Below are 17218 nucleotides of genomic sequence, written 5' to 3' on the forward strand. Positions count from 1 at the left end.
ATGAAAGCGGCCAGCACTTTGCCGGTGTCCAGCCGCTTAACCCCCTGCGTGCCGGCTGCGTCCATTCATTCCTATGGATTTACCGCAGCCTGCCACTCTTCTGCTTCGTTCCTGTTTTACTATATACTCAGCTCTGCTACGTCTGAGATGTAGCAGAACTGAGTATACGGCACAGCAGGGAGGTATTGACAATTCCTCTCTGCTGTGCCATATACTTGACTCTGCTACATCTCAGATGTAGCAGAGCTGAGTATACGGTAAAACAGGGATGAAGCAGAAGAGTGGCAGGCTGCGGTAAATCACTCTGTGCTGCTGCGAAGACAACGAGGCACTCTCCATATAATAAGCCATGGCTGAAGTTTGCGAGTAGATAGATACTGCTGTATATTGACTTGTCTATCTACTGTTCTGCTTCATCCCTGCTTTACCGTATTCTCAGAATAAACAGAAGAGTAGATAGTATCTATCTACTCGCAAACTTCGCTCAACTTACCTACACAGATCCACTGCCACTCCTCATTCTTCTCGCTCCTCTTCTCTCTAATTGACATGCCTTTAGAGCACCCTGCACGCCCCCGCCTCCCTAGACTAGTGTTAGAGATGCTGGGAGAAGGGGGGGCTTATGGCTTAGGAGAGTGTGGGTGGGTACCACACTCTCCTAAGCCACAACAAGCCTCTCCTACTCCCATCATCTCTAACACTAGCCTAGGGAGTTGGGGGTGCGCACAACGCTCTGAAGGCATGTCAATGAGAGAGCACCGGACTAAGAAGAACGGGGTGCAGCAGTGGATCTGTGCAGGTAAGTGGACACCAGGGGGGCTAAGTAGCCGGGGGATTTTTTTTTAATCACTGCACAGCGTGGAGTCCAAAAAATTGAAAAATTTTTGGACTCCATGCTGTGTAGTGAATAGAATCGTTTTTAAAATCTGCTCTTCGATTATTAAAAAAATCCCATTGACTTGCATTGGGATTGGAATTGGGTTCGGGATCGGGTTCGAATGGAAAATGATCGGAAATCGGATTTTAAAAACGATCCTGAAATTTCAAGATCGGCTCAGTCCTACTTAGGAGTCCAGTGGGTAGTCATGCTCAATGTCTACATGAGTATACATACATACTGAGATACAAAACTCCTATCCCAAGAATGAGCTGGAATTTCAATAACTAAATAATAAATTATACTCAATATTTCCAACAAAATTATCAGTTTTCTCAACTACTCCAGCTTTGTAAAACGCTTCTAGCATATCAGACTAAATATTCAATGTGAGTGGTTCCCACCTTATCCAGAACATGTGCTTATTACTGTATGAAATTTTTGTTGCTTTTCTGTTGCTAACCTTCCTCTTTTCCTTCTTTATTTCTTTTGTGCGGCAGTAATGTGGATACTAGAGAACTCTGTGGTAAGATTCCCCGTGAGATGTCCTGTCATTGGACAATATAAATTGCCTAAAAACACTTCACAAATATAAATCTGTCCGGTTCTTAAAAACTGAAGCTACATTCTGCTGTAGATGTAACTTCTGTGAATTGTGCCGTAATAGCACATAAGCACATACAGTACATACACACTGCACTGAGTGTTGGCTATAAGAGCGAGTCCTTGAGCTGTATTGGGGATCAATTTTAGGAAAGACTGTTTTATTCACAGCTCTTTCTTTCTTGCACCCCTCTGAAAGCTTATGCATTATTCCCATCTGATAATGTGATGACATACAGTCTATCCACCTCACATTGATCCCTAGAATGAAGGAGCCAAAGCTCTGCTTTACTTTGTGTCCTTGTCTAAGTTTTCCCTGAATGGTGGCGATCTCAGTCACTAAGGGAATTGTTCCATTTGAAGTTGACCCCTTAGCAACCCCAGTGATATGCTATCCTTATATAATGTGGAAGTAACCCAAAGGGTTTATCCATTTTAAGTGCCATTTTCAAAGGCCTATGTCCATATGAAATGTGGTTTGTAAATACATTGCATTTCTGATAGTGTACTGATCCTGAATTATGATCTGTATACTAAACATCGGGATGCAGAAAGATTCTAGAATGCAGTAAGAGGACTTAGCTTTCCCAGGTCACGGTACAGAGATGACCCTTGCTAGAATTAAATTTTCAAACCTTTTCAAAATTTTAGGCCTTACCCTAAATTAGATGTGCCTGCTTATGTAACTGTATATTCCAAGAAGTATAGTGACCATATTTCAGAAGTACATAGTAAGGCATTTAATGGAAGGAAGTACACAGATAAACGTCATAAATCGGCCACCCAGAATATCGAACAATCAATGAACAGAGATACTTTTCAGATTTAATTTACTCTGCTTGCGCACTGTCCATTCCTAACTTGGAATTTTGATTTTACAGATTATTTTGCTAATCATATGGGAGATTATGAAGATGTCCTCTCTTCACTGGAAACACTCAATTTGTCTATCTTGAAGGCTATGGATTATACCAAGAAGGTGAGCAGCAGGTTTTCCATTTGTCTAGACATTAAAAATGTCTAAAGAGGTTAATCGCTTTGACCATGTTTTATCAAAAGCTGGGTGTTAACCTTTCTGTCATCAAAGGCTTCCACACAGATGTTCTCACTCATATTTCACATACAATAATGAAGTACCATGGTCAAAATGTCAGAGAAAGCAATAATATGGCCAGTGCCCTGTTGGCTGGCAGCCCATGCCTTATCTAAAACTGATTTAGTTCATAAATAATCAAATAGAATATTTCTCTTTAAAAGGTGCCTACTGGGAACACTGTTATCTGGCTGTATAAGCCTTCATACATAGTGTTCTATCAGTTTTTCTGTTGATAGTTGACCCATAATGACTGCAGCACATTTTACTTTTCTCCCTAAGGCAGGGGGGGCATGTACAATACAGAGCAGTCTGTCCCTTCTACCAATTACTATGTCTACTAATGGTTTATGTAAATGTCATTCTGCTAGGAGTAACTTTAAAATAGGAAACTAAATAACTGAGAAAGCACAAGTAATCATAATGTAAGAGATCCAGTGGAACAGAGCGCCATATGAAAGACTGCTTGCTTTCTATATTCCATCAGCAATAAAACAAGCAGATAGTCAAAAGTAGATACAAGTAGATAGTAGACATTTCTTACATTGTAAGCTCTGAGATGCTGCAGAAACATTTCTGTGAAGTAAAAAAAGAAAATTGAGTGCAGAGGTTTAAAGACTTTGAGGAGAGACCAGCCTCTCCCCTCTCATCTTGTCATATGAAAACCAGCTCCTCCTCCCACCCAACTTGATTTTGAAGTTAACTAAAGATGGAACTTCCTTAGTAACAGGTAGTGAACAGCAAATTAGCTAGAAGAGACACCTTGGGGCAACAACTTTAGAGAGGGAATTCAAGCAGAAAACAAACATTTTTAACCCCTTCCTGCCGACAGCAGATTTCGATTTTTGTTTTTCATTTTTGACTCCCCTCCTTCCAAACCCCATAACTTTCTTTATTTTTCTACTCTGAGCCATATGAGGTCTTAATTTTTGCAAGACAAATTTTTCTTCATGATGCTACCATTAATTGGTCTGTATAATGTACTGGGAAGCTGGAAAAATATTCAGAATGAGGTAAATTTGTAGAAAAAATGCTTTTGTGTGACTTTCTTACGGGGTTCACCATGCAGCCAAAATGACGTCATCTGTGTTCTGTTTCGTTATGATTCCAGGGATACCTCATTTATATGGTTTTATTTACATTTTTTAACACCTTAACAAAAATCCAAACTGTGTTTAAAAAAAAAAAAAAATTCTAAGTCGCCATATTCTGACACCTGTAACTTTTTTTATACTTCCGTGTCCAGGGATGCATAGGGCTTCTTTTTTGCGTAATTTTTAGTTACTGTATATACTCGGGTATAAGCCGAATTTTTCAGCACAGTTTTTGTGCTGAAAAAGCCCCCCTCGGCTTATACTTGAGTCAGCAAAAAAAAAAAATATATATATTTTTTTTTTTGTAAGGGGGGGGGGTCTATGACCAGCCACAGTATCAATGTATAGAATCTCCCATAAAATGGTGGGGGAAAAAAAGAAGCTTTAAAAATAAAATAAAAGTTCTAAATCACTCCTTTCCCTAGAATACATACAAAAGTAGAAAATTTACTGTGAAACACAAACACATTAGGTATCCCTGTGTCTGAAAGTGCCCGGTCTACTGAATATAGGGTATCTGCAGTGCTCCTGTTCTGTCAGGAAGGGGTTAATAGGAGCACTGCAGATACCCTATACTCAGCCAGGATTAATTCCAAGTGGGGGAAAAAAACAGTCCTCAAGCTCAGGGAAGGGGCAGACAGACAACCAAAACACCCCCTCCCCTTCCCCAGCACCCAGCAACTACTGCACCCAAAATCTCTGACCATTTTAATTTTTGAAATTTTCCAGTAGCTGCTGCATTTCACCCCCCCCCCCCCCCCAAGCTTATACTCGAGTCAATAAGTTTTCCCAGTTTTTTGTGGTAAAATTAGAGGCCTCGGCTTATATTCGGGTCGGCGTATATTCGAGTATACGGTATATCATTTTGGGGAATGTCAATTGCTTTGATCACTTTTTATTCAAATTTTTATCAGAGGCAAAACAGTGAAAAAATAGCGGTTTGGCACTTTTGACCTTTTTTTCCTGCTACGGCGTTTACCGTACGGGTGTTTTCAGACACAAGGAAACCTAATGTGTAGGTGTTCCACAGTATTTCAGTACTTTTATGTATGTTCTAGGGAAAGGGGAGTGATTTGAAAGTTTAATATTTGAAAAGAATTTTAACTTTTTTAAAAACTTTTCTTTTACATTTGTTAGACCTACTAGGGTCTTGAACCCCAGGGGGTCTGATCACTAATACAATGCATTACAATGCTAATGCATTGCAAAATACCAGACCTTCTATTGCAGGCTACTGTTTCTGCAGTGCTTTTTTGCTGCGGCCCACTACATGGGGTGAAAGGCTTAAGGGTTTTTCCTGAAATACACAGTTTCAGGTACATTGTGTTGGTGCCTTTTACTCCACACCTGGGGACTGAAATGGTGGAACCCCTGGTGGCAGGTGACAAATTGTCAAAGTGAATAAGATTTTGGTTAAGCTCATCCACGCATTGCTTCAGGAAAACAGTTTTTTCAAAAATGTGTGAAATAATAAAGCATGTTAATTTGCGCTGCAGAAAAAAAGCAATGCGTCATTTTATATCTGCGTATTGCTATGTGAGGCCTCAGCCTAAAAGTCTTGTTTACTCCAAAATGGTATTAAAAAAAGCTACAGCTTGTCCGTCAAAAAGTGCCCTTATATCTCTGTAGACAGAAATATAAGACGTTTGTAATTATCCTGATCAAGATAATTTGCAAAGTGACTTCCTTTTTAACTTTAGATTACTGGTAACTAGAGAACAAAAAAGTTGCTAAAAAGCTTGTAATCTGAACTACGGTGTTGTCCATAAAGGAACTATGTCATCATTAGTTGGTATCTAGGGAACCTTCTTATACATTTCATGTCTTACCCGGCAAAAAGAGCAATATCAGAAATCTACAAAATAGGGTTACACTGGAAATCTGCTTATCAGGCTCTTCTTACCTTTATTTTCTAAAAATAGACCCCTACTTTGTCAATCCATGAAAGATATGTCACTATTTATCCGTTATCTGAACAATGTAGGAAGCGGCAAGTGTTTGCACAGTCTCTATCCATGTCACCTCGGATATCAATGCTACGTTTCCACTTTATCAGCTGTAGCCCCCACAGATTGCATCTGGACATTTGTTCACAGAACTGCCGCGTCTGTGTTCTGTAATTTATTTGCAGTCTGTGCTTTTTCTCTCTTACTGGTTTTGAAGAAAACACTTTGAGGCCTGCGGTGTCAGCAGGTCATGGCGTGGGACTAATGAGGACACAGAACACAGCATTCTGTTATTCTGGGAAGACAGCAAACCCCCATATGCTGTACATTATTTAGCAGATGATGTGCCAATGTCGACTTAGTACTTGTCAAACCAGCATGTTCAGACATTTCCTCAAACCATTAGACAGGGTGACCTCAAAATCATTCTGGGGTTTTCTTTTCTCAAATTTGCGAGTCGTTAACCTGAAGACATTAATAGCATAAAGGTTGAGAAATGTAGCGGGGCACAGTGATTTCTAATACGGGGTTAATAGGAATGGGTTAATGTGACAGCCGATGTGCCTGTTATCTCAGGGTATCTGTGATGTTTCTTTAAAGAGACCCCCCTCCAGGTGCTAAAAAAACTGGATGTGCTGCCCTAAGCGCTTTTTTTCCTTTTCATCTTCTGACTTGGACATGTTCAGATTCTAAGGGTTGTTTGACATAAGCATTTTTGAAGAAACGCCACTGGAACTTAAGTTTTAAGGCTTATGGCAGAATAAGAAAACACAATGGGGGTAATTTATTATTCCATCTATGCCAGTTTTGGGCAGTTCTTTTGTTCTAATCCTCACTCACCACGTCTCATAAATTTGCTAATATGCTTTATTAACAAATTTTAGATCCTTTGTGTGAAATCCCGCGTCTCTCTTCTTTACCTTGCGTCAGTATTGAGAGTTGTTGCTGCCTCTCAATGAATGTTGCTGTGTATGGCGCATGAACTTGAAGTACGGGGCTGTGTAACATGTACTTCATACACAGCACAGTGAGAGGTAGCAATGGCTCTCAATACAGTAGCAAAGGAAAGAATAAAGAAATGCAGTATTTCACACAAAGGATCTAAAATTTGTTAATAAAGCATATCAGAAAATATATTAATTAATTAGAAAAACAGAATGAAGAATGAAGATTCTAAGTTATATATTTATAACCAGGGATACTAATATCACACAGCATTTACTGTAATCTCTAAACTGAAAATTACAGTCATAGTAAGCTGAAAAAAATCTAATCCAATTCAACACGGATGGTGACAAAATGTCTTCTTTGTTTATTGACTATTTGTGAATTTATGGACTGATGCAACCCAGGTTCATTTCTGCTTTTAACACTCCATTGGACAACCCAAGGCGGGGGTACAGAATTACATACAGTAGTTCCTGCACAAACCTTCTAAGTTCTCCATAGTAAGAGAAGATTAGCTATCCTTTACTAGAAGTTCTAACCCTAGATCCCAACAGCATGCTAGGAGAGGGACCACTAGGATCATAGTTATCTATACTGCTAGGAGTCCCTCTCCTGGCATGAAGTTCGGGCTGGTAAATCCGGCAAACACATGGGCAAAGTTTCAAGTGTGAGTCCGGGTTAGTATAGGGAACTCCTCTAAGGTTTCATGCACATAGCCATTTTGAGAAGTAGAGTATCTTCAGTTTATTTAATAGACAGCAATCAGATGATATCAAAGTGTCGTCCATTTTTTTCACTGTTCCATCATTTTCAGTGGGCGGCTCATGTCTGTGAAAATATATCGGAAAAGGACATGCAGTGTATTTGCTGATCCAGAAGCCACTCTGCTTACAAAATGGCTGTGTGCATGAAGCCTTAGGATAAGGACAGGCGTTCAGGTTTTGCTGATCCAGTTGCGTTGTACCCACTTTAGTTACTCTCCGCCATTCTCCACCCACTTTTTAGGCCCAGTTGTTGAAGCTACAACCAATTGTGGATAATAAAGCAATGACTGGATTGTTTCTCCGCCTCACACTGCTTTGTCTATAATTTGCTATAGGGCGTTCATTAATTGTTTTTTGGCAAATGTACTATTGTTGAACCACCAATTAGCTAGAACAATTAAACTATTACTACAGCACAGTTATGAAGTAAGTTTACCAGTGCATATAGTACATAGATCATAGATCCTCATACACCTAAACAGAAGGAAATGTACTTTTTTTCAATCCACTCCAATTCGAAGAATGCATTAGAAAAAACCTGAAGATGAAAAGAAATTCTTTATATCTCCAGTAAAGGAATGGGTGAAGCAATCTTTTCGGATTAGGTTGTGTTACCAGTACTGTATTGGGCCATACATCACCAATCTCCTCTTTTTCAAATTCTAGAAAATATTTCAAAAATCATGTTTCCCCGTCTTAATTTCACAGCAATCAGGGTCTATTCTGTTCACCAATATATATATATATTTTTTATCCTGTTTCTTTTGCCCTCTCTGACTAATCTTGTGACCCCCCACGGTGCCTCTGATAGGCAGCCAATTAAATTGCAGCGCAAACTCTACTGTCAGGGACTTACTTGTCATTGCTGCCCGCAGTGAAGCGTCGATAAAAATAGCAACAAGAGAGCCTTCACTTATGTTAGTAAGGTGTGCTCACTGCATGTCAAGAGCAATTTATGTAATAGAATATGAAGAATTCCGAGAGAGCCTGCCTGTTATTATAGAGTGGTCTCAATCACCTTAGAAATATATGTTTCCATGGGGTGGGGGTGGGGAGAGAAGATTGTGAAGGAATGACTTATATAACTTGCTTTAGCTTATTAACATTGTTAAAATAATAGATTGGTACATAGGCTTTATCATAAAATAAGCAGGTTTTGCAAAATGTGAGCTATGTGTATTATAAGAACAGAATGTAGAATGTATATAGAATAAATGCATTTGTTATTTTGTGTAATTCTAAATTTTAATCATATACTGACAACTTATGACAAATAACTGCTCCATTGCTGCCATCAGATCTGTTAGTCTCAAATCTTGTTCCCTGAAGAGACCCCAGAAAATAAAATGGGTCAGTTCGATGTTTCTTGTCCACAGGAGGACATATTGTGAAATGCATTATTGGCTTTACTCCAAGTAACAAACATATTGATTTGTGCAAGTACCTGGAGTATGTGTTCATACACTGCATTTATGTAGCAGTTTTTCCAAAAGTTATCTTTATCTTAATGGTGACAGGGCTTCAGTCAGTGTTACAGTAGGTTCACACTAGCATTGGGGTCTCCATTGTTTGGGTCAGTATGGAGACCCGAAAGATGGGTAGCCATTCTGCTTAAAAAGCAGTTACCCATGGTAGTCTATACTGTAGACTATATAATGGGATCCGCCATTTTTCTGACGGCTGCTGATTTTAGGTGGAATCTGGGAAGAAGTCTCATATGGAGACTCCAATGCGGATGTGAACCTAGACATACTTACATACAGCACTTGAAAATCCAGAAACTTGTGATTGGTAGAGCATTTGATGTTGAGATCAATTCATTCTTATCTATGACCATCCTTAGCTAACAGACTAGCCTGGGACTTGAGCTACTGGTCCCTTTAGAAGAATTGTTTGGGTAATAAATAATAATGGTAAAAATAATAAAATAAGTCCTACTTAACTTGGATCCAGTGGTTAGCTAAGTGGTCTTCTTGTGTGTGCCTAGAGGGACCAGATAACACAGCTTAGTGTACAGATTGCTATTATCTTGTGCTCTTCAGGACTCCTGACCACAATGTAAATGCTTCTATAAGAACATCCTTTCTGCTGCTAAAAGCAAAGTTGTCTACAGATATCAGCGTACAGTAATTGTATAGCTCAGCCGCTAAATACTTAGTTTCCTTGTCATGACAATGAGATTAATAATAATAAGATTATTCTCCTGCACAAGAAATAATTACTGTATAAATGTCCAATGTGTCTGTTATTGGGATGTAGCTCGCAAGATTTGTGCTGTTCAAACTCATAGGATAATATTGTATAAATAATTGCAATTAGAACATGGTAACGTTTGTCTCATTAAAGACTAATTAACATTATCCCATATACATTGGATAAGGGATTAAGGATCTGATGACATCTGGAATCCACACTGGTTATAATAAGAGGGGTTCCATTCCACATCTAAATGGTGCGGTAGGTGTAGTGCGGCTCCATTTTATCCTCTGTTGGACTGAAGGAATAGCACTGTACTCTCCAGCATTCCCAGAGAAGGTAATGAAGCTGCTGTACATACACAGCCATTTCCTCCATTCGGAAAGACACACATTTTTCTGATAGGACCCCAGCATAGCAGTTATCCCCCATCCAATGGTAGCCAAGATTATCAGATTGAGTCAGCCCTAGAAATTCACCAGCCTAAGTTGTTACTTCTGGGAAAGCTTCTGGAAACCAGTAACTACATAGACAGGCCAGCGTAGGGCACTGTGCCTTCTGACTAACCCACATTCACATGATCAAGTTTCAGCCGTGAAACTCGGTCCATGTGTTCACTGGTTTTACCAGCTTCAATAGTATGCCGCTAGAGCAGGGGTGCTCACGCTTTTTCAGCATGTGAGCTACTTTATAACATGACCAAGTCCAAAGATCTACTACCCACTTCTTGTGGGCGGAGCAGGGTGGGGCAGAGCGGGAGAGCAGGAGGCAGCAGCATTCTGTGGTTGCCTAGTAACGGCCCTCGCTCAGCATGATGGGAAGCCACAGAATGCCCACAACACGGAAGCAAGGCGGCTGCCCAGGGATCCCCGGTGTCTGCTTGTTCACAGCGCAGGCTGAGAGTCATCTGGAGATGACTCTCAGCCTGCGCTGTGAACAAGCACTCCGGACACTTGCAGGCTGGGCAGCAGCAGCTCTGGGGGATGACGCGCTCCCCGCTCTTAGTGATGGAGGGAGCAGCCAGGGTGCTGCTTGTTCACAGCGCAGGCTGAGAGTCATCTCCGGACACTGGCAGGCCGGGGCCGCCGCAGCTCTGACTGCGAACGAGTGCAAGGGCCTTGTACTCGTTCGCAGTCAGGGCTGCGGCGGCCCCACCTGCAAGTGTCCAGAGATGACTTTCAGCCTGCTCTGTGAACAAGCAGATACCGGGGATCCCTGGCTGCATCCCGCAATCGACCCATACGTCCTTTGCGATCGACCGGTAGATCGCGATCGACGTATTGGGCACCCCTGCGCTAGAGGGACTCCTAGTATAGTTATCTATGCTAGTAGTCCCTGCCTCCCAGCAACATACTGTCCCATACTTATTGATGGGGAACTATCTTTCAGGAACCAGATATCCTCCATTAATAATTCTTCATACTCTTCCATTGCAAAATTCAAACGCCTTATTCCAACAAAAGATCTATCCATGCTGGTCCTTGCCTTCATAACCTTGTGTCTGGAATATTGTAATACGCTATATGAAGCTCTTCCAGATAAAGAAAAATATTGTATAAAGCTAATCCAAATTGCTGCAGCAAGGATAAAGGGGGTCTAACATTAGAATTTGGCCATTTCCAGATATTCATATGCCTGAATAGTCTTTAAAAAGGCTATTCAGGTGCTACTAATCATCTTTTCAAAGACCCCCCCCCCTCCATTTTTATTACATACTGGTAAATCTGATATGTAAGTGAGCCTGTCCGTGCACCCTGGGCGTTACTCTAAGCCTCCGTGCACCTCCTGCGTCATACCTTCAAACCACTCCCTCTTTTGCTTGAGCTCCGAAAATTCCTCCTCCTCACTCCCTGTAACCGCCTCCAGCGTCTCTCATATCGCTCCTGTATATTGAAATGTCAGGCATGCACAGTAATGCTCCCTTCTGAGCACTACTGCACATGACCGAACACCATTTTCTTGTGCGCTTTCTTCCACCGTCCACAAGAAAATGGTGCTCAGACATGTGCAGTAGTGCTCAGAAGGGAGCGTTACTGCGCATGCCCGACATTTCAATGTACAGCTCAAGCAAAAGAGGTTTGAAGGTATGACGCAGGGGGTACACGGAGGCTTGGAGGAATGCCCAGAGTGCACGGATAGGCTCATTTACATATCGATTTTAGCAGTATGTAATAAAAACGGGGAGATCTTTGAAAAAACGATTAGCAGCACCTGAATAGCCTTTTTAAAGTACAAATGTATGTTTTTCACACTTTTGGTGGATGACTTGCTTTCTCTGACACCACCCACAGCAAACGGAACCAGTTTATGCTACTGGTCCTGTTTTGGCTGCTGCTATTTGTAGCAGTAATGCTGGCGGAGGTGACTTAGAGGGAAACATAGAGGAGCCTATGACATGTGGCCAGCAGGTGTTGAAAAATCACAGTATATCTTTTATACCTGTGAAAAAGCTGGCATCGAATAGGTATAATAGGGGCAGAAAGTCCACAGAGGAAAACGCTGTGAAATTGCAATGGAAAACACTGCATTAAAAAAACACACTACCAAAAACACATTTCCGTTGCGTTTTTTTTTTTTTTTTCTACAGCACTTTTTTTTTTTTTCTGCATTTCACTACATGGGGCCTTAGCCTTAATGTGTTTTCTATATGAACCTGCAGAATTGTTTACTGTAGCCCAAATTTTCCTTTATCCATTGCTACCTTTTAATCCTTGGAACAGGTGTTCATATTGATCTTACTGGGCACAGCTCCAAGACAGCCAATAATACAGAATTCTGTCTCTTTTACCAGTTACACACAACATTATCAGAATGCTTTTGTAATCTGGTTTCTAACGTCATGTATTCATACAAGTGACTCTGCCACCCAAGGGGTGACATCTGGCATAGACGTCCTGGAAGGACTACCCTTTTTGTATAAGTAATGAGTGGACTGTGATTGAAGTGCAGCCAAGTAGCTACTTACGGTCAAGAATAAATGAGATCAAAGTCTTACTAAAATGTACGGCTTAATCCATTTATATAAGATTAGAAAAAAAATTACTGTATTTCCCCATTTTGGAGAATGGGACTGATTTCCAATCCCTTTCACTTTTAGATCACATTTGAGGGCGGGTTCACATCTGCGCCCATGGACGGGGACGGAAGCCCGGCAGTCAGTTTTCAATCCCATTCAAGTGCCTATATTTTTCTACAAAGTGTGGATGGGATTTTGCAGGGTTTGTAAAATGCAGTTTCCATCCTTCGGGTCCACCTAAAAAAGGGGGACTATAATAGACTACAATGGAAGATTATAAAGATAATCTGTTTTCCCTTAGCCCAAACAGCAGCACAAGATGGGGTATTCCTGCCCCTGTGTGCTGTTAGGACAGGTGGAACTTTTAATTAGCTAACAGTTTTTCCCCCTATAAGAGGCCAGAGCGACCTCCTCCCCCCTGTGTTAGTCAAAAAGTATAAAAGGCAATATAACAATACAAACATTACCATAAACAATGGGAGGGAGCCTTGTGCTGCTGTTTGGGCTAAGGGAAAACAGATTATCTTTATAATCTTCCATTCCCCCTACGCCAAACAGCAGCACAAGATGGGGATCTAGCAAGTAAAATCCCAACTAGGGTGGGAGATCTTGGCAAGCAGATGCCAAGACAGAATGTCCGAAGGCTGTGGCCTCTGAGCTGCGCCAGTCCAATCTGCAGTGTCTGGCGAACCTCAGATGAAACCTCCAGGAAGCAGCGGAACATATCTGCTCTAAGAGAGCGAACGTCTCTCTGACCGGGAAGTTGGTCCAATTCCGGTACTGGTAGGTCTTGAGCGTGAAGAGAGCAAGCGATGGCCTCCCTGATCCATCTTGACAGGGTGGCTTTAGAGGCTTTAACACCTTTGTTATGGCCGTAGGTATTGATGAGCAGGTTCTTCGAAAGGAAGCTGTACAATCCAAATATATGCGCAGATATATGCGACCCTAGGACAAAATCCCTGGATGAACCCAAGTTGAACCCTATCAGGGAAAAAGGTAATGAATGGCTCCGAGGCAGCCAAAGCTTGTAATTCTCCAATCCTTTTGGCAGAGGTAATTGCCAACAAGAAGGTTACCTTGTAGGAGAGATATCTCCAGTCCACTTCTGTTAAGAGTTCAAAGGGGGGAGAACAAAGCCCCTGAAGAACCGCAGCCAAGTCCCATTGCGGGACAGGGGGCTGCATCTGAGGGCGGAGCCTAGAGGCCCCTTTAAGGAATTACTTTAATAGAGGATCTTGTTATAACCAGGTCCCTAGAAGAGCGGAAAGTGCTGAAACATAAACCTTCAGGGTAGCTGGAGTTAGCCCCTTTTCCAGGTCACTCAGTAGGAACTCCAAGACCGATTCGATAGCAGAGTTATTAAGCTGCCTATCCGAGATCCTTTGGTAACTCCTGTTAGTTGAATCCGCTCTTGAATGGGCCAACGTTCTTAGAACGGCCTGGGATAATCGTCTATCTCCGTATACGATGCGGTCAACCTCCAGGCCATGAGGTTGAACCTGTCCAGGTCCTGGCAGAGCTGTCAGTTCAGAATTACCAGGTTTTGGACTTGTGGAAGCCTCCAGTAGGTCCCTTGACTCATTAGGATGAGGTGGGTAAACCATGCCCTTTTTTGGCCAGAACGGCATGATCACTATTGCCGAAGTCTGGTCCTGCCTGAGTTTCGCCAATACCTTCGGAATCGTCAGAATAGGAGGAAAAACGTATGCCAGTTTGAACCTCCAAGGTATTGACAGGGCATCTACCGCCAAAGGATTGTCTTCCCGGTAGAGGGAGCAAAAACTCGTCACTTTGGCGTTGTACTGGGTGGCCATCAGGTCCACCTCGGGGAGACCCCACATCTCAGTGAGATGATGAAAGATGTCCGGATTTAGGGACCATTCGCCTGTCGTCACCAGGCCTCTGCTTAGCTGATCCGCAAGGATGTTCAGCCCACCTTGAATATGAACCGCTGATAGTTGTGAAAGATTCCTCTCCACCAGGAGAATATTAGATTTGTCACCTGCAGAAGCGAGGGGGATCTGGTTCCCCCCTTGTTTGCTGATATATCGGACTGCTGTTAAGTTGTCTGTTCTCACTCTCACAGCTTTCCTTTGCAGGTGGGGTGCAAACATTAGAAGCACACGGTGCACCGCAGTGAGCTCTCGCCAGTTGGACAAATGAGCCTTCTCTAAGCTGGTTCCAGGTCCTGCGTACCGGGGTCTCCCCCAGAAGCACTCCCCATCTTGTGAGGGAGGCATCTGTGGTCAACAGGGTCCAGGATGTCTGGACCGTGGATTTCCAGTCTCTGATGCTGGGACCACCAAGCCAGTGATCGACGGGTTCTGATGGATAACTGGATAGGCTTCTGTAGCCCCGAAGGACTGTGGTTCCCGACTCTCAGGATCTCGCACTGTAAGGGGCGCATGTGCCATAGGGCCCACAGAACTGCCTTGATGGCTGCGGACATGAGACCTAGGACCTTCATGGCGGTCCTGATAGTAACCTTCCGGGTTGTGGATAGGTGATGAGCCGCTTGACCAATCTTCTCCTTCCAAGGAGGAGGCAGGGAGATCATCATGCTGAGAGAATCCAAGATAAACCCAGAAATTGAATCGGGGTAGATGGAACCACTACCGACTTCTGCCAGTTTATTAGCCAGCCCAGCTCATTTCGGAAAGCCACAGTGGATTCCAACTGTGTGGCAAGCACCTCCTTTGACCGGGCTTTTAGGAGCCATTCGTCTAGTTATGGGACAATAAGATCCCTTGGAGGCGCAGGGTGGCTACGACCGGGGCCACTACCTTTGTGAAGGTGTGGGGGGCCAAGGATTTGCCGAATGGGAGAGCTGTCTAGATAAAGTTGCTTGATGCCCTGAAGAGGGAGGGTCCTTACGTATTTGTCTGGCTTGAACAAGTTGAAGGACCGATGGATCTTGGATAAGCCGTGATCAGGCGGACATATGATGAGACTAAATAGCCTACCCAGCCGATCTAGATGTGCTCTCCTCAGAGAGGGAGGCATAGGTAGTCAACAGGGTCTGGCGTTAGCTGGACCATGGCCACTCTCCACCAGAGAGGGATGCATCAGTGGTCAACAGGGTCCAGGTAAACTGGACCATGGACTCTACATTTAATTTCATGTTCCTCCTATGGAATGCTTCTCTAGATGTGCTCTCCACCAGAGAGGGAGGCATAGGTAGTCAACAGGTTCCGGCCTTAGCTGGATCGTGGACACTCTCCACCAGAGAGGGATGCATCAGTGGTCAACAGGGTCCAGATAAATTGGACCGTGGACTCTACATTCAATTTCATGTTCCTCCTATGGAACGCTTATCTGGATGTGCTCTCCACCAGAGAGGGAGACATAGGTAGTCAACAGGGTCCGGCCTTAGCTGGACCGTGGACACTCTCCACCAGAGAGGGATGCATCAGTGGTCAACAGGGTCCAGATAAATTGGACCGTGGACTCTACATTCAATTTCATGTTCCTCCTATGGAACGCTTATCTGGATGTGCTCTCCACCAGAGAGGGAGACATAGGTAGTCAACAGGTTCCAGCCTTAGCTGGACCGTGGACACTCTCCACCAGAGAGGGATGCATCAGTGGGCAACAGGGTCCAGGTAAACTGGACCATGAACTCTTCATCCAATTCCACTTTATTCCTATGGAACTTTTCTCTAGATTCGCCCCACTAGTGAGAGAGAGGCGTTTATAGTCAACAGGGTCCAGCGCTAGCTGGACCATGGACATCCCGTCCTTAAGATGGAACACCACCTGGATGAAAGACAAATTTTGGAGGAATAACTAAATTGGCTTGACCCAGACTGCTGAGTTTTTTGTCAGCTGGATGACACAGCCTCCTCCATCCAATTCCTCATTGCCCGTATGGGAATCTCCTGTAGATGCGCTCTCTACCGGAGAGGGCTGTCTCTGTGGTCAACAGGGTCCAGACTATCTGGACATGGACATCCAGCCCTTAAAATGAAGCCCCTCCAGGCCCCACGGGTTGTGATTCCAGGCCTCAGACTTACCTTCTGCAGGCCGCATGCGCTATATGGCCCAAGGGACTGCAACTGCAGACTCTGACATAAGATCCAGTAACCTTTGGCAGTTAGGGCTAGTTCACACGTGAACTGCCCGCGCGGGTTTTGACACAGAGAGAGACGCGGCGAGCCGCGTCTCTCTCTTGTCAAAACCCGCCCGCCGCAACCATCGCTGTCGCGGCTTAACCCTCTGCTGTCGGCTCAAATGAATGAGCCGACATAGGAGGGAGCTGCGGGGGGCGGAAGCCGCGCGACTGAGACAGCGCGGCTTCCGCCTGAAGAAAGGACATGTCCTTTCTTTTCTCCGCTAGCAGCAGCTCGCCGCTAGCGGAGAACAGAAGCCCGGCGGTCTCCATAGACCACCATTATAAGGGGAGGTTTTGGACGCGAAATCCGCTGTCAAAAACCTCCCCTTATACTCACGTGTGAACTAGCCCTTAGGATGGAAACCCGCTGTATCACCTATAGATAATGCACTGCTGATATGATCTTTTCCCACCTAGAGGAGGGAGATTTTCAAGCAGACAGAGTCCAGCATGAAGTTTAGAGACTTTCTCCATGTGAATGGACCATGAGAACCACAAGTACCTTATTAACTTTTTTTTTTTTTTCATATCACGAATGCAAAGTGCAACTGGGATTGAACCCAGGATACT

At 43.4% G+C, this 17218-nt stretch overlaps 1 protein-coding gene across 2 annotated transcripts in view; it reads left to right on the plus strand.

The window, feature by feature from the left end:
- The window catches only part of NECAB2 (N-terminal EF-hand calcium binding protein 2), a 181772-nt gene that overhangs the window by 113412 nt on the left and 51142 nt on the right, over positions 1 to 17218 (plus strand). For both annotated transcript variants that reach the window (XR_012717232.1, XM_075281816.1), the window contains exons 4-5: positions 1378 to 1403; positions 2362 to 2459. Coding sequence is in view for 1 of the 2 variants with exons in the window: in XM_075281816.1 (XP_075137917.1) it covers positions 1378 to 1403; positions 2362 to 2459 (124 nt within the window). In the remaining variant the exon portion in view is untranslated. The remainder of the gene's footprint in view (positions 1 to 1377; positions 1404 to 2361; positions 2460 to 17218) is intronic.

The sequence above is a fragment of the Leptodactylus fuscus genome, chromosome 7 (genome assembly GCF_031893055.1).
Source record: "Leptodactylus fuscus isolate aLepFus1 chromosome 7, aLepFus1.hap2, whole genome shotgun sequence".
Classification (NCBI taxonomy): Eukaryota; Metazoa; Chordata; class Amphibia; order Anura; family Leptodactylidae; genus Leptodactylus; species Leptodactylus fuscus.